The 23994-nt window shown below is 42.2% G+C and overlaps 1 protein-coding gene across 2 annotated transcripts in view; it reads left to right on the top strand.

The window, feature by feature from the left end:
- The window catches only part of DHX15 (DEAH-box helicase 15), a 67302-nt gene extending 46751 nt beyond the window's left edge, over window positions 1-20551 (top strand). The window contains exons 8-14 of one of the 2 annotated variants that reach the window (XM_048509020.1): window positions 1390-1539; window positions 3829-3937; window positions 5621-5812; window positions 9094-9216; window positions 15360-15553; window positions 17449-17618; window positions 19973-20551. In XM_048509020.1, coding sequence (XP_048364977.1) covers window positions 1390-1539; window positions 3829-3937; window positions 5621-5812; window positions 9094-9216; window positions 15360-15553; window positions 17449-17618; window positions 19973-20090 — 1056 coding nt within the window. In that variant the 3' untranslated portion in view covers window positions 20091-20551. Of the gene's footprint in view, window positions 1-1389; window positions 1540-3828; window positions 3938-5620; window positions 5813-8914; window positions 9217-15359; window positions 15554-17448; window positions 17619-19972 lie in introns of those variants that run through there. The other variant, XR_007245583.1, reaches the window with a different exon arrangement.
- The last annotated feature ends 3443 nt before the right edge of the window (window positions 20552-23994 follow it).

The following is a 23994-nucleotide window of genomic DNA, read 5'->3' as shown; positions in this document are numbered from 1 at the left end:
TCCTCGGAAAATGAGATGGGAGCTGTTGCGGAATTATCCCGTCTACCGTTTTCTACTTGCGTTCTTAATCACCTCTGGGTAGATGCAGCTTGATTTCAAGTGTTTTTTTGAAAACAAGCCATATTTCACAACAGATCTCTTTAGCAGTATTTTAAATTTGATTTTGAAATGGGCATCTGAAACACGGAAGCAGCACTGATGTTCAACTCGTATTTGGAATAGGCCTGTTAGTCATGACTCATACCTTGGAGTCTAAATAAAATCCGTACAGAGTCTGCTGACTTTTTTTTGTCTTGAGCGTGCACGAAGTTTACTGTAAAGCACTGTTTATACATTTAATGAGGCAAATTATTTATGCTTTAATGCGCTCTGGCATCTTCATCAACAACATTATGTTTGAACTTACAGCCGTGATGGTGCATTTATTGACCTGGTAGTGTTTTGACTATTCAGCTTCTCAGTATATTGAAGCTGTTCTGGTTGTGCATGGGAATAATTCTAGCAGATCGTATTCAGGCAACACTGTAATGTATCTAGGAAGGGAGGATTTCTCTCCCAAAATAGGAAGAGTAGACGCTATTAGAGAATGGCAAAAAATTAATAAAATACATGTTTTAAATGTAAGTGTCAATAATGTTCACCTTTCAAACCTGGTGTGGCGTGATCCCCGACAGTCCCATCTGTTTCATTTACAGTGGAACCTCGGTTTTTGTTGGTCATCAGTCTGAAAAGAATTGATGAAAACCCAAACCGATGAAAACCGAGGCAAACCTTTCCATAGGAATCAATGTAAATCCAATTAATCCATTCTAGGCACTCCAAAAAACATACCAAAAACACATTTTTTGGTGAATAAACATAGCGTTTAATGCTGAAAACAGTTAACAAACAATAACACTAGGACCAGCTTCAGAGCCATGTCGCACCAGAAAGCTGTCCTAAAAGGTCTGTTTCTGACATCTCTTTAAGATTTGTCTGAAATGGGGCAAGACATGGTCATTAAACAAGTTGCAGACACGGCCTGCAACAGTCCGGGTGATTTTTCTCCACAAACCCCTGCACCTTACTGCAAATCGATGAAAACCGAGGCAAGTCAATGAAAACTGAGACAAATTTTTCACTGAAAAAATCGCTAAAAACTGAAACTGATGAATACCGAAGACAATGAAAACCGAGGTTCCGCTATATTAGATTTTCTCTCCTAACTTTTCATGGGCCACCTTAGTGGCTTTTGAAAGTTGTTCAATTTTTTCACCAGCATTGTCAAAACGTAGACTGTTAAGAGCATTACAAAAATAACAAAAATAGGTATTTTGATGTGGAAATGGCATTCATGATAACTTGAGATGTTAATTTGTGCTTCTTCTCTGCTTCCGCCTTGCCAAATAGGTGTACAATCCTCGTATCAGAGTAGAATCTCTCTTGGTGACTGCAATAAGCAAGGCCTCTGCTCAGCAGAGGGCCGGCCGTGCTGGCCGTACGAGACCCGGAAAATGTTTTCGATTGTATACCGAGAAGGCATACAAAACCGAGATGCAGGTATGTACTGTGGAGTTAGACCTAAACATGATCATTATAAGGCCAGGAATAAATTTTGCACCTTGATACAGGAGATCACAAATCATTTTATCATAGCCCTTAATAGCTTCAGGTTGGAGTTGGAAAAATTGTTACCTTCTAGAAGACTGGTCTGGTTAAGAGGCTAAGAGCTCGTAGGAGGTTAAGAGCTTGTGTATCTAATCTGGAGGAACTGGGTTTGATTCCCAGCTCTGCCACCTGTACACTCAGATTAGCCTGTACACTCCCACACACGCCAGTTGGGTGACCTTGGGCTAGTCACAGCTTCTCGGAGCTCTCTCAGCCCCACCTACTTCACAGGGTGTTTGTTGTGAGGGGGGAAGGGCAAGGAGATTGTAAGCCCCTTTGAGTCTCCTACAGGAGAGAAAGGGGGGATATAAATCCAAACTCTTCTTCTTCTATTTATTTTTAGGTTATTGAAATTCAAGTTTGAAACTATTGGATAGTCATCTTGTTCTTCTGATCTTGAAGATTTGCAATGTTATCCCCCCCCCCCCCAACAGTTTTTAAACTGTTTCTGTATCACTTTAATGTTATATACATTTCAAAGGACTTAGGATGGAATATAGGTGCATAAGGTTGCACTGTTAGCAGCAGACTTAAGCAAATATTAACTTTTTTGGCCAAGATACGTCAAATAACTTTCTGTAGGAGACTAGATGGGTGATTAACTGCAGTTGAAGTATGTGCTTTGTTGTTCCAATAATTAATAAACAATTGTCAGATTTCATTGTAACAATTGCACCGTTGTCATCTTTAGTTCTTGCATAATGTGTTAATTTAGACCTGATTGCATATTCATGTAATTATTTTCCTATTCCTCAACTGTGGGAATTTCTGTCTAGTACTTAGCATAAAGAATTTTGGCTGCTGTTACCAAGCCAGATAGCAGTTCTTGACATCTTGTATTTACATATTTTGTATATGCCAGTAAGAATGTTAAAAAGTTGAGGTGGATTTTCATCCTAGTTGTCTTGATTGCTCTTATAGCACAGAATTTTTTTAGCAAAAGCCGCCTGCCGAAGATGGAAATATATTCCTGTTTCCTTTTTTATGTTTTTACCCTTACCTTTCCAGCACAGAATATTAATAACTGCCCACAATTTTGTACAGTTTTAAGGTATACCCATAAACTGGAGATTAGTGGAATTTTTATTTACTTACAAATTTTATATTCTGCCTTTCTGCCCTCAAAAGGACCATAGTGTGATTTATACCACCTTCAACAACCTTTATTGGCATAACAGCACATTTCCATAAACAATAGGTTCACTCAGACCAGACAAAGGAGAAGAAAAGAGAAAGAAGAAGAAGAAGAAGAAGAAGAAAAAGTAGAAGTAGAAGTAGTAGTAGTAGTAGTAAGGAGGTATTAGTCACGTTTACCCTTGGAACTCTGAATAATAAATAAGTCACGAAATTTGGCTACTGAATCAGTTACATCACTGCTAGTATTGTCTAAAAAGAAGACGATCTTCTGCGAATTGGAAGCATGCTCTTTTTTAGCTAACAACGGTGATAGCAGTTTTGTTCTGTTCAGTATAGAGCGGGCAGTAAAGCAAGGTGTGTACTATGGAATCTACACTTTGGAATCTATGGACTCTGCCATTGCACACACAAAGCCTTTGCTGGTAAGGGATTTTGGCAAATCTCCCTGTTGGTTCAGCTGATGGAAGAGCATTGCAGCAAGCCAGCATCATTGCTCCACCCATACCCGGGTGAAATTATTTTCCCTCCCCTTAATTGTAAAATTAGCAAACTGTGACATTTTGGCGGCATTCCGCACCTGTCGCAACATCTGATAGCCAACTAGGTAGCCCCAGTGCGAATCATCCCAAACGGCAAATCCAACAAGGCAGGAGTCTCAACTTGTCTCCTGTTTCCTGGGCACTTCAGAAAAAAATAAGCCTCTGCCAGTTAATTGAAAGAAAACGGCTCGAGGAGGCCTGAATGTGCTGTCGTCTGCAGGTGTCCTTATGTTGGATATGTTGCTTTTGCACCCAATTAAAGCTCCGGTGAATAAACGAGTACAAATGTGCATAACAGTACAGAACAGCTGCTTCGTCTTGGTCTGTGTGGCGGTGGATGCACATGGACCACATGGCAGAACTATGGATGCTCCTCCGACAGCTGTGGTAGAGTCGGTCTCCACGGTTGTTATGGATGAGAGGTTGATCACGCATGCCTGATTTATGGTACTGGGAGGATGCTCTGAGCGGAGAGGGAAATTCTTTGTGTGTTTTTCTTTTCCAGGACAACACATATCCGGAGATTCTGAGATCTAATTTGGGTTCTGTGGTATTACAGTTGAAGAAACTTGGTATAGATGATTTGGTCCACTTTGATTTTATGGATCCACCAGGTATGTTTTATCAGTTCTCCGCTGTACTTCTGAACCGGCAGTAAGCAGTGTTTTAACTCCCGATGGTTTTCTTTTCAACTGGGAATTCCGCCTAAACAGAAGACGTAACGTGATGATGCCTGTGTAATTTTTTCATGTGCTCAGCCTATAAACATGACTTTCAGCTCCTGCACATGGAAGGTCAACACACTAGAAATCCCCAGCTCAGCCAGCCACTACACTGGCCTTCTCACGATAGGCGTGCGGCTCTTCATGCCTAGCCGTGTAAACAAGGCTCTGAGTTCATGCAAGAACACATTGGTGAATTCTTCTTTCCTGCGAAATGGCGATTTTCAATCAGGCCTTATGCTCCTTGAATTCTGCAACAAATCAGGACCCTGGAGAGCAATCCCAGTCAAGGTCTATATAAAATCCTACTCAGTGGGGCTTGCTCCCTGGCTGTATGCTAGTATCCCATGTACAGAAGGTGTAGGTTTCCCTTATTCAATTCTGCAGAGTTTCCAGTTTTCAGAAATGTTACTCTTGGCATCACAGGATCTGCTCAAAGAAACAGCCACTTGAGTTGATGAAGGAAGAACTAGGAGTTAAAACGGGACTCTTGCAAGTGCAACTCTGCTGAGGGAGGAACATCCTCTTTGGCCCCCCTCCCCCCAGCCCATCACGCCTCACGGCTGTTCCTCTGCATGGATCTTGACGACCCAGGAATGGTCTTCCTAGAGGGTCAGAAACAGGCTCATGGAAAAACCAAGTGTGTCCTTCCACATCTGGATGGGAGGCTACAGACCTGTGGTCTTAAGACTACACCGTTAATTTCCCTTGTTACCATGCTGCTGGCAGTGGCAGAATGTGTTGCTTGACTTTCCCAGAGGATTCAGATGCATTAATATGAAAGCATCTCTGCTGTTAGCAAACTAGTTCCAGTATTACGTTTTTGCATTGCATGTTTGTTAAACTGGCTAATAGCACAACGGTTCCATGAACTCTGTCAAATGCAATAGGTTAAATACAATTTAAAATCAAGCTTAAAAATATTGTAGATGGCAATAAAAGCTGCTGCAGCAGTGGCATAGTGGTTAAGAGCAGGTGCACTCTAATCTGGAGAACCGGGTTTGATTCCCCGCACCGCCACGAGCTGTGAAGGCTTATCTGGGGAACTAGATTAGCCTGTGCACTCCCAACACATGCCAGCTGGGTGACCTTGGGCGAGTCACAGCTCTTTGGAGCTCTCTCAGCCCCACCCACCTCTCTCAGCCCCACCCACTTTCCCGTGTTGAGCAGGGAAGGGAAAGAACATTGTTAGCCCCTTTGAGTCTCCTTACAGGAGAGAAAGGGGGGATATAAACCCAAACTCTTCTTCTTCTTCCTCTTCTGCACTAAAGGAAGAGGTCGATTGGTTAGAATGGGGAGGCCAGAATGGAACCGGAGCTGCCTCAACCACATATCTGGGCAGCTGTGTCTTACACGACTTGTGGAATTGTATCAGGTTCCACAGTGAGCTCTAGGATTTTCAGAGTGAGCTGTAGAATTTTATCCAATGTATTGGTTGCTAGCTCTGAGGAAGCTTAATGTTGCCATTTGTTTCTGAAGTTGAGAAGGAAAATGCTGTGTTGTGGTTTACTAATGGCTGTTACACTAATGACTATGCTTATGTACATTGCGGGGGTTCTTTTGTGATTGTTCCAGCTCCAGAAACCTTGATGAGAGCCCTAGAGCTTTTGAATTACCTGGCTGCTTTGAATGACGATGGAGACTTGACTGAGTTGGGTTCCATGATGGCAGAATTTCCACTCGACCCGCAGCTGGCTAAAATGGTTATCGCAAGTTGCGACTACAACTGTTCTAATGAGATTCTCTCTATTACTGCCATGTTGTCAGGTAATAGCAGGGACAGAGATGCCAATCAAAACGCAGGTCTCCAGTTAAGGGAAGCTTGTACGAGCGTTCCTGCAACAGGACTCATAACCTTAATTTTTAAAAAGCTGGAATTGTGCCTTTGGAAGTCACTGTATAGTGTGGTTGATAATGGAGTAAAGATTGTAAATGAAATCAACACTGAAATGAAAGACGTCATTGTGTGTGATCGAACTCTTCTCATGGTAGCTGGGAATCTCTTGTCTCTTGGGGATTCTAAATCCTGATAACACTTCTATCAGAAATTGCCCTTATGCCTGTTTTTTATTAGAAATGGAGCAGTAGTTGTACTTTGAGACCTCTGACTTGCGATTGCTAACTGGCAAATCCGAGACTTCAGAAGAGTTTTTAGCAAGTTAACTACGTAAACTTCCTTCCATTGTTGAAAAGAATGGCAGAGAAAGAGAACAACAATATTACTATTTCATATTGTTTTTAAAAGTGGCAGATGTTGGGATGATAAAGATAAGATGATTTGTCTGAATAGCAGCGTTTTGTTAGGGCAGGCAGGTTTTGCTAGGGTTCAAATCCAATGAACTACCAAGGCACAGCTGCGGACCTGAACGTGCCTGGTGAAATTATTTAATTTTAGAACTGCCCCCCCCTTCCCCTAAATCCTATTGCGCATTGCTCTTTGAAATTTTCCACAGTGGCTTGCCGGGTAGCTCAGAAGATCACAAAATGCTAGCCAAAGTTCTCTTGGGCGCATGGAATTCACATGTGATTCTTCGGTTCCCAGGCAGGGTTTCTTTTCTTTTTTTCCTAAGAAAAGCACAGGGCAAAATAAAAACGCTGTGCTTAAAACAATCCCTTACCAAGGAACCTCACTGTATTCTACTGTGACCCAGCCATTGTGATAATAGGTACCATTTCCCAAAGTTATAAAAAAACTATCTTGTTTTGGTCATCCGTGAAACTGGCAAATTCAGGTAGATCGTAAGATTCTCATTTTGGGGGGTAAGACAAGCTATCACTTTATTTCCACTTATTAACAGTATATTTCTTTTCTTTTTTTAAAAAAAACAAAACAAGCTACAATGTTTGTTGCAGAGTTATGACCGTTCAGACTCAGAGCAGATGGGCAGGGCAGAATCTAAATGTGTAAATTGTCGCCTTGTTTGCGGAGGTGGTGGGAGGTTGATAGCCTGCCTTTTGAGCCGTGCATTTTCTTCACACTAGACCAGGGGTGCCCAGTTCTGGCCCTTCAGATGTTCATGGACTACAATTCCCATCAGCCCCTGCTGGCATGGCCAACTGGCCATGCCAGCAGGGGCTGATGGGAATTGTAGTCCATGAACATCTGAAGGGCCAGAGTTGGACATCCCCACACTAGAATGACTGAAGCTAGGATCTCACAATCAGCTGGGTATGTTGTAATTCCCTGACTGTACTTTTTGGGGAAAGGACTCTTATCCTTTTCCAGGTGGATACATCACAGGATATAGGTACACAGTCTAGTTTTATTCAACTAAGAACGAGTGCTCACAACAATCAAGACCATGTTGAGAATACATAGTCTTAAAAGAGCCATTTCTCCCTTTAGACTCCTTCCTGATTGCTTTCCACAAATTATGCTCAGCCGAGCCAGTGGATAGAATCAGTATCGAACCTGATAGCGACTGAATAAAACGCTCTGCACGTCCTGTGCTCGTCATTAAGACGAATCTAAAAGAAAGGGAACTGTAGCATCGCTGACCAAAGCTTCCAAAACACAAATATTCCATTCTTAAAATAATTAAGGTTTTAAACTACTCTTAAGCTGATGACAATACTACTCTTCATTCCACAACTTGTGGTGTAGAGCACGGTTAATTTTTAAAATACGTAATAGTTATCACTTAGATCAGGGGTCTTCAAACTATGGCCCTCCAGATGTTCATAGATTACAATTCCCATGAGCCCTACCACTTGGCCATGCTGGCAGGGGCTGATGGGAATTGTAATCCATGAACATCTGGAGGGCCGTAGTTTGAAGACCCCTAACTTAGATTACTGAATTAATGGGATAATGCCATCATGTTAGCCTTAGACCCTCAACTTTTAAACCAGTTTGTGTTTTCTGTTTCTAGATATGGGGCTTTATATGCTTTTAGAAGAAACTCTTTCCTTTGGATTTCTCATGCTTCCTTTTTTTCCCAAATTATGCACAGTTAAATGCAACTTTTGCAATATTACTATTGGTGTATTGCAGTTGTGTGCAGTTTTCAGTTTACACATCATTGCAGACCTTTCCCTGACACATCTGTTCTTTTGGACTGGTGACGTGCAACTTTCATCAGCCAAATGATGATTTGTTTCACTTAAGCACGCATGCAAACTTCTCAGCGAAATGCTATTTTTGTATGCAATCTTTAGGAGAAAGACGTTGTTCTTTCTTCATCATGCAGGAAGACCTATGATTTGATGCAGGGCTGAGAAATGAGCACCAACACATCAAATAAGCTGGTTTATGGAGCGCTTCCTTACTATAAATAGTGAATCCGCTGCTTACGGACATTAATTATACTCCATTCTGACATTATAAATTAAATTAGGCAAATGTCTTACTGGAAGAGAAATGAATGTATAAGGAGAACGTATAAGGAGGGCCGCAAGCCACCCAATTCAGTTTCATTGGTTAAGGTCTGCTAAAGCTGCTGGGCAGTCTACCTTCCACCACTGCCGCTATCATCCAAGTCCTGGACTGCTGTAAATACACATTTATTTATGTTCTGTTTCTGTGTGCCAGTGCTGATAGCCATGCCTACTGTAGGTGGCAGACATATAATACAACTGTAATTGCCAGTGAAATTGCTGTACCGGTTTTCTCGGGTGGTTCTTGCAGAACACCTTTCCTTCCACAAGAGGCAATTGTCCCTAGAATACTACTCTGGGGGGGAAAACACACGTCATTGTGCCTACTACATTAGGTAGCGCTATCAGCATTTGGTTTCCCATTTGAGGTCACATGATCTACCCAGTAAATGCTGGAACTTTGATGGCCTTCAGAATAGAGCTTTTTTTTATGCCTACCTCTAGTCAAAATAATCAGGCACTCTGTAGCTTTGAAACCCTCTTGTCTTGCAGATGTGGTTAGGTGTTGATGTGCCAAATCAAGGTAGTAGACAGTCCAAGATGCAGTTGGAGGCCATCCTGCCCTGCCCTATGCTCTGTGAACTGACCTAGCTAGGCCTTGTTCCTCTATCTGTGAATGCGTGACTCATCGATATGGGCGTTTGTGTTGGGCCCATACCAACCTTGTTTAGTCCCACAGTGTTTTGTTCGCCCCACGGAAGCCAAGAAAGCGGCGGATGAGGCCAAGATGAGGTTCGCCCACATAGATGGAGATCATTTGACCTTGCTGAACGTCTACCATGCTTTCAAACAAAGTAAGTATAAACTCAGGATGCATGTATTTGTATGGTATTGAACGTTCTGCTCCATTCTCACTCTAGCTATGGATTTCTAGAGCAGTGTTTCCCAACCTTTTTGAGGTCAGGGTACCCTTGACCTCACTCTTCATATCTCACGGTACCCCTGCCGCCACCCTCCACCTTCCCCTCCCATTGCCCCTGCTTGCCACACACCCCACCTTCCTCTCCCAGGGTGAAGGGAAGCACTGGGGGTGGTGGTGGCTGCTGACCTTGTGGCAGGCCTTGCCCCATGGGCCAGCTCCATGTCCTTGTTGGCGCCGGTGGGAGACACCACAAAAATGAGGGGGGAGGGGCGGTAGTGTTGCCGCGGTACCCCTGGGACATGCTCACGGCACCCCAGGGTACCACAGAACCCTAGTTGAGAATGGCTGTTCTAGAGAGTGCCGAATGCTTAGTGTTGCCGATTACCACGTATGTGTGTGCGTGTGTTAACTAGCCATTGCAAGGTAATTTATAGTTGAAACCGAATTACCAATCAGGAAGTCCCCACTTGAAATCTCCTCTCTGCAATGAATCTTCTAGCTAAGGGAATTCATATTTTTCTTACCCCATGCCCTATCTACATTACTAGGACAATAATGCCCTATCTACATTACTACTGTGTGTCCCCGAAAATAGGACAGGGTCTTATATTAATTTTTGCTCCAAAAGATGCGTTAGGGCTTATTTTCAGGGGATGTCTTCTTTTTTGTGCGCCCCCCCCCCCCCTTGTGACCAGATCGGCTACACCAGGGAATCTGTAACTAGGGCTTATTTTTGGAGTAGGGCTTATATTTCAAACATCCTCCAAAAATCCCGAAAAATCATGCTAGGTCTTATTTTCGGGGAAACAGGGTAGGACATACCTGATTCACACAGTTATGTAGGTTCTTTATCAATTTTAAGAATTTGTAACTTTGAATCAAAAGCAACTATTCTGATGTCTCCTTCAGTGCCAGTTGCCAATAAGGGGTGTAAGTGGGACCGTCACCATGGTGGAGGCAAATGCCGTCAAGTCACGGCTGATTTATGGGGGCCCATAGGGATTTCAAGGCAAGAGACATTCAGAGGTGGTTTGCCATAGCCTGCTTCTGCACGGGCTGGGAGAGTTCTGAGAGAACTGTGACTGCCCCAAGATCACCCAGCAAGCTTTATGTGGAGGAGTGGGGAATCAAACTTGGTGCTCCTGATTAGAGTCCAGTGCTTTTAACCACTCGCTACACTGGCTCTCTACCATCACCATGTAAGAGTGGAAAGTGTTTCTCTGCATTCACCAGGGTTAGGGGAAGAATATTGCTTTCTGGTGACTGCCGTTGCATCTCCGTGGTGTTCTTCCTTGAACGACTCTCTGGCCTTAAGGGGACATGGAAACTGGTAATTGGAAGTACAGAGCTCAGTAACTTCTTAGCCTATGTATTTATTAGCTAATGTGGTCAGAGTGACCTAAAGATGGTTAACCTAAAGTTATCTGGAAAAGAATTTGTTGAACCTAGTTGTCCTTTAATGACCTGAAATTGAGCCCAGAGCATTTTGTCAATAGAAAACCTACCAATCTGCAGTGTTTAGAGGTTCTAAATGTTAACAATTTTTATTACAAGTGAGGAAATAATGAATGATTCAGTGCTCAACAGTTAAGTTTGGGGCATTCCATCTTGGCGTCCAAGATACTTTTAAAATAACTCGATGTTATATGTTTTCCTCTTTGCCCTGTGGAGATGAAGCTGGAAAAGAGCGGAGCCTGTGCTATAGTTGTTATAGTGGTCTGTTCCTTTGCTCCCTTTCTTTACTTGATGTCTCTTCATTGGCTGTCACATTTCAATATGGCAGCTAGATAAAGTTGTTCTAGATATATAATGTGAGAATTATTCTGAAGAAGATTGAGTAATGGGGGGGCCAATGTGATTCAGAGGACAGTGAATTATTGTGATAACATTGTCAGAGAGCTACTGTTTGGTCTGTGGGTTTGTATGCATTCAGTCTGCCAATAACATTACTCTTCAGTCAGGCCTGCTCGAGAAGTTAGCCAGCTCAAAATGACAAGCAGCAAAGATAAAGTAGTTCTGTCTTCTGGAGAATTACTGTAAATGATACCCTAGATCTCAGTTTTTATTTCCCATCAAAGGCTCTTGTGTCAAAACTGATATCTGTCTCCGTGAAACAGCAGAATTGCTGGGCTTTCATGAAAATTTACCTGGCGTTTGCCCTTGCGTAGCGTCTGCACTTGCATAATTTATAAACTATCAATTTGGAAACAAGGGTTTGGCTGTGCGTGTTTCATAAAGATGACTCGAAATAGGTTTACTTCTGCAAATTGCTCCAATAAGCAAAAGTGGAGATCTTCTCATATTAAGCTGGGTTGAAAGTAAAACAACAGGCTCTTCTTGGCTTTTACAGCGCTCATTCTCTTTTGGCTCACTGTTATTACTACTGCTGGCAAGGTTCATTATCGGTGTGAGCATCCTTAAGCACTTGCTGAAGGATTCATAGATGACTTTCAGATGTTCTCTGCAACTGTGATGGCCTGTTGCGTTTAACAAAAGTGGAACCCGTCAACCTAAGATGAATGGTTTATGTCAGGGGTGTCCAAATCTGGCGCTTCAGATGTTCGTGGACGACAATTCCCATCAGCCCCTGTCGGCCTGGCCAATTGGCTGTACCAGGAGGGGCTAATGGGAATTGTAGTCCATGAACATCTGACGCGCCAGAGTTGGGCACCCCTTGTTTGTGTGATTCTTTATGCAAATAATAGCGGCCTGAATAGCCCATTCTAGCCTGAGCTCTTCAGAGTCTGGAAGCTAAGATGGGGTCATCCATGGTCAGTACTTAGATGGAAGACTACCAAGGAAAACCAAGGTTTCTATGTAGAAGAAGGCAATGGCAAACCACCTCATCTCTTGCTGTAAGTTAGTTGCAACTTGATGGCATTCAGGTATTGTTTATTTGAACGGAGGCAGAGTTGGAGAATTCCTTGTGCATTGTTGCCCATGGTCCTTGGAACATGATGCAGTGCCTCTGTCTGCATACCAGCAAGGTTCTGTGTACATATTTGCACTCACAGTTCCCCAGCACAGTCTCACAGCCAAGGCTGCTATAATGACCCCACACTTTGTGACAAACTGTGGAAACTTTTCCCACCAAAAGACAATCAGTCTGTCCCCTCAGGAACTGAGAAGCGCTTGCTTTGTGAGTGTAGCATGTGAGTGATATACAAATCTTGTCCCACCCTAAACATTAAAATATATTTGTTCAATAAATTGGGCTCCCCGCCCCCCAGGTCATAAGAACCTTCCCAGAAAGCTGTAGAGTATCCCTGTATTTCCCCACTCTGTTCGTTACCAGAAATTAATTGGCCCTAGAGGGTTTTGAACAGTTAAAAAAAGAAACTAGAAACATTTGTTAAAACTAAGTTGTGTGGGGTTGTCACAAAGAGAAAACAAGTAAGTTTCAGTAATAGTTATTTACAGTAGTTATTTACAGAGTGATGCTTCTATTTCAGTTTAGACACTGTTACAAGATTTGGACATGTTTCTCAGTCCCTGGCAAAATGTTCCAAGTAATATGCTGAAAAGTTTCAAATGCTGGCAGTTTTCCTTAGGAATTTATAAGTCTGTTTAGGTCTGTGCACTTCCAGACACCAGTGTTATCAGAACTCTTATCACCTATACCCTGTTTCCCCGAATATAAGACATCCCCTAAAAATAAGACGTAGTAGAGGTTTTGCTGAAGTGTGAAATATAAGGCATCCCCCGAAAGTAAGACATAGCAAAGTTTTTGTTTGGAAGCATGCCCGACAAACAGAACACAGAAAAATAAGACATCCCCTGAAAATAAGACATAGCGTATCTTTGGGAGCAAAAATTAATATAAGACACTGTCTTAATATTAATATAAGACACTGTCAAAAATTAATATAAGACACTGTCAAAAATTAATATAAGACACTGTCTTATATATAATATATATATTATATATTAATATAAGACACTGTCTTATATTCAGGGAAACACGGTAGATAGCTTGAGATCATACTTTTACCCTAGGTAAAATCTTTAGCTTCTGTGTAGAAGAAGGCAATGGCCTTCTTCTATGCCCTAACACCAGTCTAAAGATAATCTGCCAATGTTCCCTGTTCACATGGATTATGATCAGGATTTTCCCTTCTGAACTTCAGAAGAATTCCTTCCCTCTTTTGGTGCTGACTGAATTAGAAGCCTCACTGCCTTTCCCTCTCAGCATAACTTCCTCAAAGATAAACGATATCCGTGTGTTGTATCTGTGTTAAACTACTACTAGGGAACACAGATCAGACCCGTCACGTCTGTTCGACAATCCCCTCAGAAAGCAAAGCTTTCAGCCAAGAGTGCAGAGTTGTGCACTCAATCTCTGCCTCTCCAAAACCCCTCCAGCTGTCTTTTTGTTCAAAATAATCACCCCCTGATTGGCTGGAGGAGAGAGTGCCAGTTAATCAGAAATGATCTCTTTCTCTTATGCTTCTGTAGTTAAATCTTTTTATTCAGGTTGGCTCTGCTTAGTTACACTTTAGCAAAGTCCTGGAATCCATCGCAGCTACATGCAGTCAGCCCTCGAAAGAAAACCTGAATATTACTATTTAGCTGTTGGGAGGGTGGGGTCTGGATTCAGTTCCTCCTTCCGTGCCACACAACGGTGTAGCGTGATTCTAGATTTCTTTAAAAGACTGGCGGTCTGTAGAGGGTGTCACATTTAAATATCCGCCAGGTGATTCAAGGTCTTATTTTGAAGATCACGCAGGTCAGACCTGTGCACGTTGGGCTCTATGTCTAGGTTCCCATTCAAATAATGACTTGAATCCAGTGATGGACAAGCAGAAGCATAAAGCAGGCTTAGTTCAGTCCAGCTTGTGCAACAGCTAGCATTTGACTTCCAATATATTATCATGCCCAGAAATTGGTTGCACAAAACCTTGGCCAAGCAGAAACGCAGGTAGGGATGCATTAAAATTCACCTTGCGTAAGTGGCTACTGCAGTCTTTTCTTGTGTTTTTTCATATGAACTGTAATGCAAACAGGAGATTTGCACAGGATTCAACCCAATGTCCTATGCCGTAATTCTTTGTAGAACAAAATTGTGGTATGACAAACCCCCCCCCCCCCAAGTTCTCTTCTAAGTGTAGGTGCTGTGCCTGTAGGGGGCTCGTGCGTATTTGTGTGGTTTTGCAGTCAAGTCACAGCTGAGTTATGGTGACCTTGTAGGATTTTCAAGGCAGGAGGCCATTCATAGGTGGCCACTGCCTCCACATGGGCTGAGAAAGTTCTGAGAGAACTGTGACTGGCCCCAAATCACCCAGCAGGCTCCATTGTGGAAGAGTGAAGAATCAAACCTGCCTCGCTAGCTTAGAGTTCACTGCTCCCATGGAGGAGTGGGGGAATCAAATCCAGTTGTCTCGGTCAGTCTGCTCTTAACCACTACACTACGTTGACTTAATGCCCCTAAAATGGTGGACAAGTTTGTAAATAAATGCTATTTTTGATCAGATCTGGACTTGCTTTCAAGGGTTTTAATGTTGCCCTTTCTGCAAGGAGCTCAGAGAAGCATTCCTTCCGTAGTTTAGTGACTGCATTCCTGAGAGCACTTTACTGGGAATAAAGACTTCCTTTCAAGCAGACCTTCTTAGGGTTGCTTCCCATGGGAAGGATATTTCCCGGAAGGACAATTTAATCTCTGAACAAGCACTCCCTGAAGTCAGTGGGTAGCATTGTGGGAAATTTCTTGATGAAGGTTGCCTTCTTCCTCCCATGGCCTTCGTTGGTGTCCTGGCTTCCTTTAATTTTTGTTTTAAATCTGAACAATTAGTGTTTAATTCCTTGGTATTTATAGCTGCGAATACAAACCATCGGGTTTCCTAGCTGTTCTTGCCCTCGCAGCCTGATCTGAAGATCGCGTTGCCAAATTAGCCTAACGAGAGCGGCAGAAAAGTGTTGGGAGTTACAGCTTAAAAGGGGAGAAAATGTAATTAGGTGGTTTAATGGGTTCACCGGACTGACCATTCCGCTGGTGTCTTTTTGTGTGTGTGTTTGTTTTTAATTTGGTGAAATGCTCATTTTTAGTGGATTCATGAATTATTTTTTTTAACATTGCAGATCATGAGTCGGTTCAGTGGTGTTATGACAACTTCATTAACTACAGGTCCCTGATGTCTGCAGACAACGTCCGCCAGCAGCTGTCACGAATCATGGACAGATTTAATTTGCCGCGTAGAAGCACAGACTTCACAAGCAGAGACTACTACATCAATATAAGGAAAGCGTTGGTTACTGGTTTGCCCTTTCTTCATGCAGCGAATGCGCAGCGTGCACAGAAAGGCTGGGAAGTCTCGGTTCTGCATACCCTTCCATGCGGGATCAAAAAAAAGAAGTTCGCGTTAATCGGCTTTGTCGGTGGTTTATGTAGGCTAATCATTGGGCAGCTTTTGACAAACTGGTAAACAACCAGGGACGTGATCGGCATCTTAAAACAAGCCAAATTGTGTGTAACGTATATGACGGAGGAACAAAACAGCGCGTCACGCACTGAAGACGGAGAATCAATGTATTCAATAAATAGTTCGTTTTTTCAATATCTTTAGGATAATTATATTCCATATAGAAAGCACCTCCCAAACGACTCGCGCGTTTATAAGTACGTTTTCACTGTAGTCTTCCTAAAGATATTGAAAAAATGAACTATTTTTGTTCAGTGGATATTGAAGGTACGGATTATATATCTCCAAAATGAACTTTTATTGTTGAAAAAACTGGATGTACAATTATTGGATTCAGTAACTGGACAATTATAAAATATACATAAATACATTTATTGAATATATTGATTCTCCGTCTTCAGTGTGTGACGCGCAGGCATCTTAAAACCACATGTTTTTCAGAGCCTTCCCTTTAAAATTTAGATTGCAACCTGTTTGAGGCAGGGACCCTTATCTTTTTCCATTTGTCCTTGCATGTTAATGGATATCATACTTCATGCACAATACTTTCATGCTCCAGTAGCTAGCCCCTTGAGTAGTCTATATAAAGCGGGTAGAGGGGTGATAAATGATTTGCTTAATTTGACAAAGAAGATTTTGAAAACAGATATTAATCTTGTAGAAATAAAATCATTTTGGAGGTGTGACAGTAAATGTATATTAAATCTGGACAAATTGCTTTAATTCTTGCTTTCGTAATGAGCTGAAAACCACAATGTAGATATTCTGTAACAGTCGGTCCTTCCTTTTATTAGCAAGTAGTTAGGGCCAAAATGAACGAAGTCTGAAGGTTGTTTGCTAAAAGCCACCGAACAACAAAGTTGTAAGGAGGTGGTGCATCATCTTAAAAAGGTGCAACTCCAAGGAGCAATGAGGAAGAGGCTAATGTCTGATTCAAATGAATACGGACTGAAAATTCTGGGGATGGATTGAGGCGTCACAAGCAGCGTATGCCTTCCCTTATATACTTGTTTGCATTTGTACCCGATTCCTGCAGTTCTCTTTTCTCTTAGAAGGGAAAGATTTGCAAAATATTGGGTGTTCTCCTGTACTCCAGCCACAATAGTTTTGCGGGGAGAGGGTAATGCAATGAATTAAATGCTACATAGTGCTTCTGCAGTCCTCAACCAGTTCTCTGAGAATCCTCCCTGAATCCCATGACCGGACTGTACAGGGAACAAGGAATAGAGCTGGGCTCTCCCTGTCTGTCCAAGGTGTAGCCTTCCTCCACTGTACTTTTATACTCCCACCTGTTATCACAAGACCTCCTACATATGTTTACAGCCCCTCACTGTGCATGCGGAGTGGCGACTGATGTCGCCCTAATGCGGCCCTGGGCAGAGGAGTTCTTTCTCATTCATTTCAATAGAGAAAGCAACTGTGTGCATACTGATTCACGTGTGTGCGTTTCACATGTGTGCATCTGCTCCCTCCCATAAAAGGAATGGCAGAGTCTGTGCACACAAGAGTCATGGATTTGGGAAGTGGTACCAGCGCTTCTCGCTGACATGTAAAATATTGCATCTCTTTTTGGGTTTTGCTTTCCCCCCTCAGTTTTATCCCCCCCCCTTTTCCCTTAATGTGCCCTTCATTATGAAAGCTTTGGGGGAGATATTGCATACGCTCCTGTTCGAAATGTAAATGGCAGTGTACCTAAGTGTCACTTCACATTATTTTTAAGGATTTGTTTCTAATGTCTTTTAATGTAGGTGGCACATTTGGAACGGACAGGACACTATCTAACAGTGAAAGACAACCAGGTAGTTCAGTTGCATCCTTCCACAGTTCTTGATCACAAACCAGAATGGGTGCTTTATAACGAATTCGTTCTTACCACAAAGAACTACATACGCACTTGTACAGACATCAAACCGGAATGGTAAGCATTGCTTTTTTTCTGGAAACCTGTATTGCCAGTGCAGTGGACCCTGACCCACATTTTCTACGTTTCACTAGTTCTATCTAGTTTTCACTAGTTTTTTGTCGTCGTCGTCGTCCCCCCCCCCCCCCAAACCGCTATGTTTATTTGTGGGGAGGTCCACTGGCCCTGGGAAAAGGACTGGAGAGTTCGCTTATGTATAGAGATGTGAAGGCCTTGAAAAATTTGACACGGGGGTGCTGAGGACTTTTTCCATTTTTCCTATTGAAGATTGGGAAACATGGGGGGTGGGGGACATCCAGTGGTGGGATCCAAAAATTTTAGTAACAGGTTCCCATGGTGGTGGGATTCAAACTGTGGCGTAGCGCCAATGGGGCTGGGCGGGGCACAACGGGGGCGTGGCCGGGCATTCCGGGGGCGGGCATTCCTGGGCGTGGCTGTGGCAAGGACGCAGCCGCTGCGCCGGTCCTTGGGCGGGAAACGAATGGATGCGGGCGCAGGCTGCCACGCACGCTGGTGCACCTCCTGCTAGACTGCTTCAAGTTCTGCACGCTACTGCTGAGAGGAGGGCGTAACTAAGGCAAAAATCACGTGGCAAAATCACCAATTAGTAACCCCCTCTCGGCACACGCAAATCATTAGTAACCTACTCTCGGGAACCTGTGAGAATCTGCTGGATCCCACCTCTGGGGACATCCTGTGAACTATTTTATATTTTGGAATGAGGGAAATGCTACGTAAGGCAAGGCTGAGTACTTTTGTCAATTTTTCCACTGGAAATCAGAAATTTCAGAAAGCACTAAAAAGTCTGTTTTCCCACTTTTGAAGCGAGTTAAACGTTTAAGACAAGGTTTTATTCAAAATGCACGGTACGATTTTTTAATGTAAGACAACCTACAAAATCAGAAAATAATTCCTTCCCATTCTGTTAGATGAAAGTAACATATTTACAAGAACATGTCCATTATTTAAATGTGAACAATGCAACAGTATGCTATAATGTATTTAATGATAATACATTATTAAACAGTCCATTCCTTTCCGTGTTATAAATAACCTGATGGACAAAAATGCTGGTAGTTCTATATATTGTGATTGGATGAAAGTGCTTCTTTCTATATAATACAGTTTTTTCTGTTTACCATAGAATTTAGTTTTAGCCTTTGGTTTTTACTTTTTCAGATGGCAAAAACTAAAATAAGGTAGCCTAGCGTGCAGCAGTTAGCAACTCTCTGAAGTATTGGGAATATTGACATTTTTTTCCTTCTAGAAAACTAAGATAGTAATACTTGTGAATGCCATCAGTATGCCAAATAGATATTAAAACTTTTAAATGCCATCTTGCCAACTAGTAAAAATTTATGTGCCAATTTATAACTGATGCATTGTAAATTGCAAAATTAGTAAAATAGGTTTAGGTATGACAGGAGTAAATACTTTATATGACATTTTCCTCAAAATGGAAAAATGGAAAAAACAGGCGTAAATAAGTGCTTTTAGTCATATTGGTCAAGGCATGTTGGCTTGACTCTTATCTAAGGTTGAGCATAACAGACTTTCATGTAAACAGAGATGTAAAATTCATGGAAATTTGGAAGCTACTAGATCAGTGACAGCGAACCTTTTTGAGACCAAGTGCCCAAATTGCAACCCCAAACCCACTTATTTATTGCAAAGTGCCGACACGGCAATTTAACCTGAATACTGAGGTTTTAGTTTAGAAACAACGGTTGGCTCCGAGCCGTGCGGTACTTGGGAGTAAGCTTGGTGGTAGTCGGTGGCTTTCCTTTGAAGCAACCGTGCAACTCTTCCAATGGGTGAATCACGACCCTAGGAGGGTTTACGCAGAAGCCCCATTGCCAGCAACCGAGCTTACTCCCAGGTAAAGGATCACGCTTTAGTTCTTTGCATGAAAATCAGTGGGGTTTAACAACGTTTAACAGGGTTACCTACACTGCTTCCCCAAAACTAGGTCTTAGGTTTAATGCTAATAATCAAGCCCAGCGGCCTAGGCCAGCCTAGATGTGTGTGTGGGGACTCTGTGCGTGCCCACAGAGAGGGCTCTGAGTGCCACCTCTGGCACCCGTGCCATAGGTTCGCCACCACTGTACTAGATGGACTGTGTGACCCCTTCCAACTGTGTAATTCTGTGATTCCGTGAACTTGAAGCTGCCTTTTATTTTGAAGGCGTCCAGTGCGTTTTTCAGTTGCTTGCTTTTTAAACCCGACGTAGATTTCCATATTTCCAGCCATTATTAAATAGATTGATCATCTAATTACCATAAGTAGCTACTAATTGGGCTTGGTGCTGTTGAAATCTGTGCTGAAGTGACAAACCTTTCTTTCTTTGGCAGGTTGGTGAAAATTGCCCCTCAATATTATGACATGAGCAATTTCCCACAGTGTGAAGCAAAAAGACAATTGGACCGCATCCTTGCCAAACTTCAGTCCAAGGAATACTCACAGTACTGAATTTATTATTTCGACTGAAGTGGCTCAGAGGACAGCTTTAAACAATTAAATTGAACTCTTTTTATGTTCCAAGTTGTGCTCTTTGCTTTGGTTCAATAATGGCCTTTATTTGAACACTTTTTAATTTTTTTTCCTTTACAGTAAATATTTCATTCTGATTTCATAAATGAAACATTTATGCCTCCCTTTTTTGTGTTCACATTATACTGGAAAAGCTGATCAATGTTTTGCAGTTTATTGAAAGTAGTTCTATATATATATGTAAAACAATGTTACAAGCATTTCTTTAGAAATGGTTGAAAATGCTTCTAAAATGTGATTATCGACCATGGTATGCATGATCGTTGTAATTGTTGACATTCCTTTTAGAAGTTGTGAAATGTTACAACTTGTGCTTATGTAGACACAATCTTCAGCTTCAGTACCATGGTACTGACTTCAATAAAGTCTATTTATACTAATGTTGGGGAATATGAAATGAGTATTTCTGTTTGTTCGGTCAAGAAACGATGGGTTCTCTTTTAGCCTGAAGTCATCAGCGGGTATGGTCTGTTTCGGTTTATTATGCTCAATTGGTTCAGATAATTAACGAAGGAGCTTACTTCACTAGAAAAGAATGTTAATTTAGCAAATACATATTGTTACGTAAGCCATGCTACTCCGTGCCTAAATCTTTTGTATTGCCCTGGAAAAGGAAACCTGGCAGCCTCAAGCTGTGATCCAATACTCAATGCTAGGTGCTGAGGCTTCTGGGGGTATGTATGGGATTTGAAGTTTGGACAGGTGAAGCACATCAGTCTGTGCATTTCTTTGGATTGTCTCCCTCTGCTAGAGTTTTCATGGCAGCAAGTCAGAGGTGTAGCTCCAAGGGGGCGTGGGGGGGCGTGGCGGAGTGGAAGCAAAGGATGCACCAGTTCACCGGGCGCTTTTCTCCCTTGCTGTGCCTCTAGCAAAACAGAGAGGTAGATTTGGTCTAGCATTAATGCAGCAAGTTTAGAAAATTAGCATTTCACTGCATTCCTGAAAAAATAGAAACCTTCCAGTCATAGCCTAAGAGGCATTTCATGTATGCTCAAAACATTTTTATACATATTGCACTCTGATTGGAATATTCATATCCTGCCTTTCCCACAAATGGTGATAGCTCAAGGTTGTGTGCAAAGGCTTGTACGGCAGAACAATTAAAACCATAAACAGTATCAATGCGGAGGTAGTTTTCCATCTCCGGAGGGTAATTATTGAAATATTTATTACAAGTTAACAAATTGAATCAGGGGAGTGTCTGAGAAATAGTGAAAATCCTCTGTGGAGACCAGGGTGTGTGTGTGTGATTTGAGAAATGAACAGTTGTGAGGTTTTTTTTAATGCTGCCGTTGACTTCGTTATGTAATTTGCCAAAGGCAATAGGGCCGAAACAGTTTAACTTCTTTTGCTTTCAACATTTGCAAGAACCGGCATAGTTGCAGGGCCCACTTAGATGAAATACGGCAACCACGTTCCTATTAAAACGAGAGAGGCTGTGTTTATCCAGAAAGAGAGGACAGGAGAGGGTGTTCAGTGTTCCTGGATATACCCATTCCCTTTTACCTCCCTATAACTAGTAGCTTCACCTGGGCACTGAAACAGAGCTGGAAAAGGGCTTCGAATAATGGACTTCAGCTAGTTATCAAAGGGGAAGGGGGGGGGGTTACCTGCTTCCCACTCCTAAATTTATTGGTGTAAAGATTGCAGCCAGTTGAATTAGCTGCGGTTACAATTACAACCAGGTATTCTCTATAACAGTGGTGGCGAACCTTTGGCACTCCAGATGTTATGGACTACAATTCCCATCAGCCCCTGCCAATTGGCCATGCCAGCAGGGGCTGATGGGAATTGTAGTCCATAACATCTGGAGTGCCAAAGGTTCGCCACCACGGCTCTATAAAAACAAGCCCCCTGCCATTCTGTATAGGTCTCACCTCACCGCATCTAACTGGACCCTGTGTCTTTTAAAACACCTAGCTTTTAGAGAAATACAAAATGGACAGGAAATTTCCACGTTCAGCCAGGGAATTGCAAATGAAAAATGAACACAATGATTCTAGTTAAGGAAGAGAACAGTTGGAGGAGCATAATTATGAAATGATACAGTTCGTCGTACACACGAACTTGTAAAATAGTTCAGAAGAGAGAAATTTGTTTTTGATTTTGGCATATATATACCCAACTGCATAATATACTCATCGCTATCTGATTGCAATCTATTACATGAAAGAGATGCCTCTATGGCAGGATTGGGGATGGCTGTTGAGCAGTGCCAAGAGGTGCGTGGGCAACGGATTGAGGTGGGTTTGGCGAAATCAGTAATTATACAAAGGAACGTTGATTGAAATTGACCGGTTGCGTTTTGAAAACTACAAGCTGTCTGAAAAAGCATTTGAGGGCTGTATTAATTTAGAAGTCCGTAGCTGGCCTGTACTTTAGAAGAAGAGTTGCTTTTCATCTACTGAAAGGAGCCTCAAAGCGGCTTACAATCACCTTCCCCACCACCACCACCACCAAGAGGTACCTTGTGAGGCAGGTGGGCCTGAGAGCGTTCAGAGAGAACTATGACTAACCAAGTGTCACCCAGCAGGCTTCATGTGGAGGAGTAGGGAATCAAACCCAGTTCTCCAAATCAAAGTCCACTGCCTGTGTAGATGAGTGGGGAATCATAACCGGTTCTCTAGATTAGAGTAGGTGGTATCATCAGGATAATCTCTTGCTGATACCACCCAGGTTTGGTGATGTTTGGTTTAGGGGGTCAAACGTTATGGACCCCCAAGGGGGTACCCCATCCCCCATTGTTTCCAATGGGAGCTAATAGTAGATGGGGCTACATTTTGAGGGTCCATAACTTTGGACCCCCTGAACCAAACTTCACCAAACCTGGGTGGTATCATCAGGAGGGTCTCCTAAAGATACTCTGAAATGTTAGTACTGCTAACATAAACATTCCTCCCCTGACCAAAAATCCAGTTTTGAAGGTTTTTGTACTTTTAAAGTTATTGTTGATACCATATTGTTCTTGTTGACCCTCTTTTCCACTGACAGAGCTAGTTTACTGTTTTTCTTTGAAATAAATATTCAAAAACATTAACCTACTGATGCCTCAATTAATGTAATTTTATTGGTATCTATTTTTATTTTTGAAATTTCCCAGTAGCTGCTGCATTTCCCACCCTCAACTTATACACGAGTCAATAAGTTTTCCCAGTTTTTTGGGTGCCTCGACTTATATTAGGTGCCTCGACTTATATGCGGGTCGACTTATACACGAGTATATACGGTACTTTCTTTTGAGCCCCAGAAACTTCATTAATAGATCTAAGGACTTGGGGCTGTGGTGTGGAGACAGAAGGGAGAGAGGTCCTTAACTACCTCTTCTCACAGCTCTGCCACAAGTCTGTTTAGGTACTATGACCCCCCCATCCCCCACCCCCCAAAATCTAGATTTCTGGGTTCAGAAGGGATTACTGAAAGTGAAGAACCCATTTTTCTAAATTTGGTGTGTCTGAGAAATATTCATGAGTCCACACTGTCTTTAGGAACTAGGTAATTTATTGTCCTTCAAATCAATAAAGCATTATTTTCTCACTTTTGTTTTCCAGTAAAATTTTACAAGGTCCCAAACAATAGGGAACGGTTAATAAACCGTGATTTCCTCCTATCTACTTTTTATAACTTTTGCTTCTTTAAAAGAGGTGCCGGAAACAAGCAGTTCTTTGGGGGATTTTTCGTGCACACATTTGAATTCCTTTGTTTCTGCCTTAGGGAACTATAGCTGCTAGTAACAGTGGTATGGAAAACCAGCAATTAAAATAGTGTTCTTATAATTGTGGGTGCTTTAAATAGGTATTAGTTTAAACAGCTCAGCTTTGTATTT

This window comes from Sphaerodactylus townsendi, linkage group LG10, assembly GCF_021028975.2.
Source record: "Sphaerodactylus townsendi isolate TG3544 linkage group LG10, MPM_Stown_v2.3, whole genome shotgun sequence".
Taxonomy (NCBI): Eukaryota; Metazoa; Chordata; class Lepidosauria; order Squamata; family Sphaerodactylidae; genus Sphaerodactylus; species Sphaerodactylus townsendi.
This window is presented reverse-complemented; position numbering and strand designations above follow the sequence as displayed.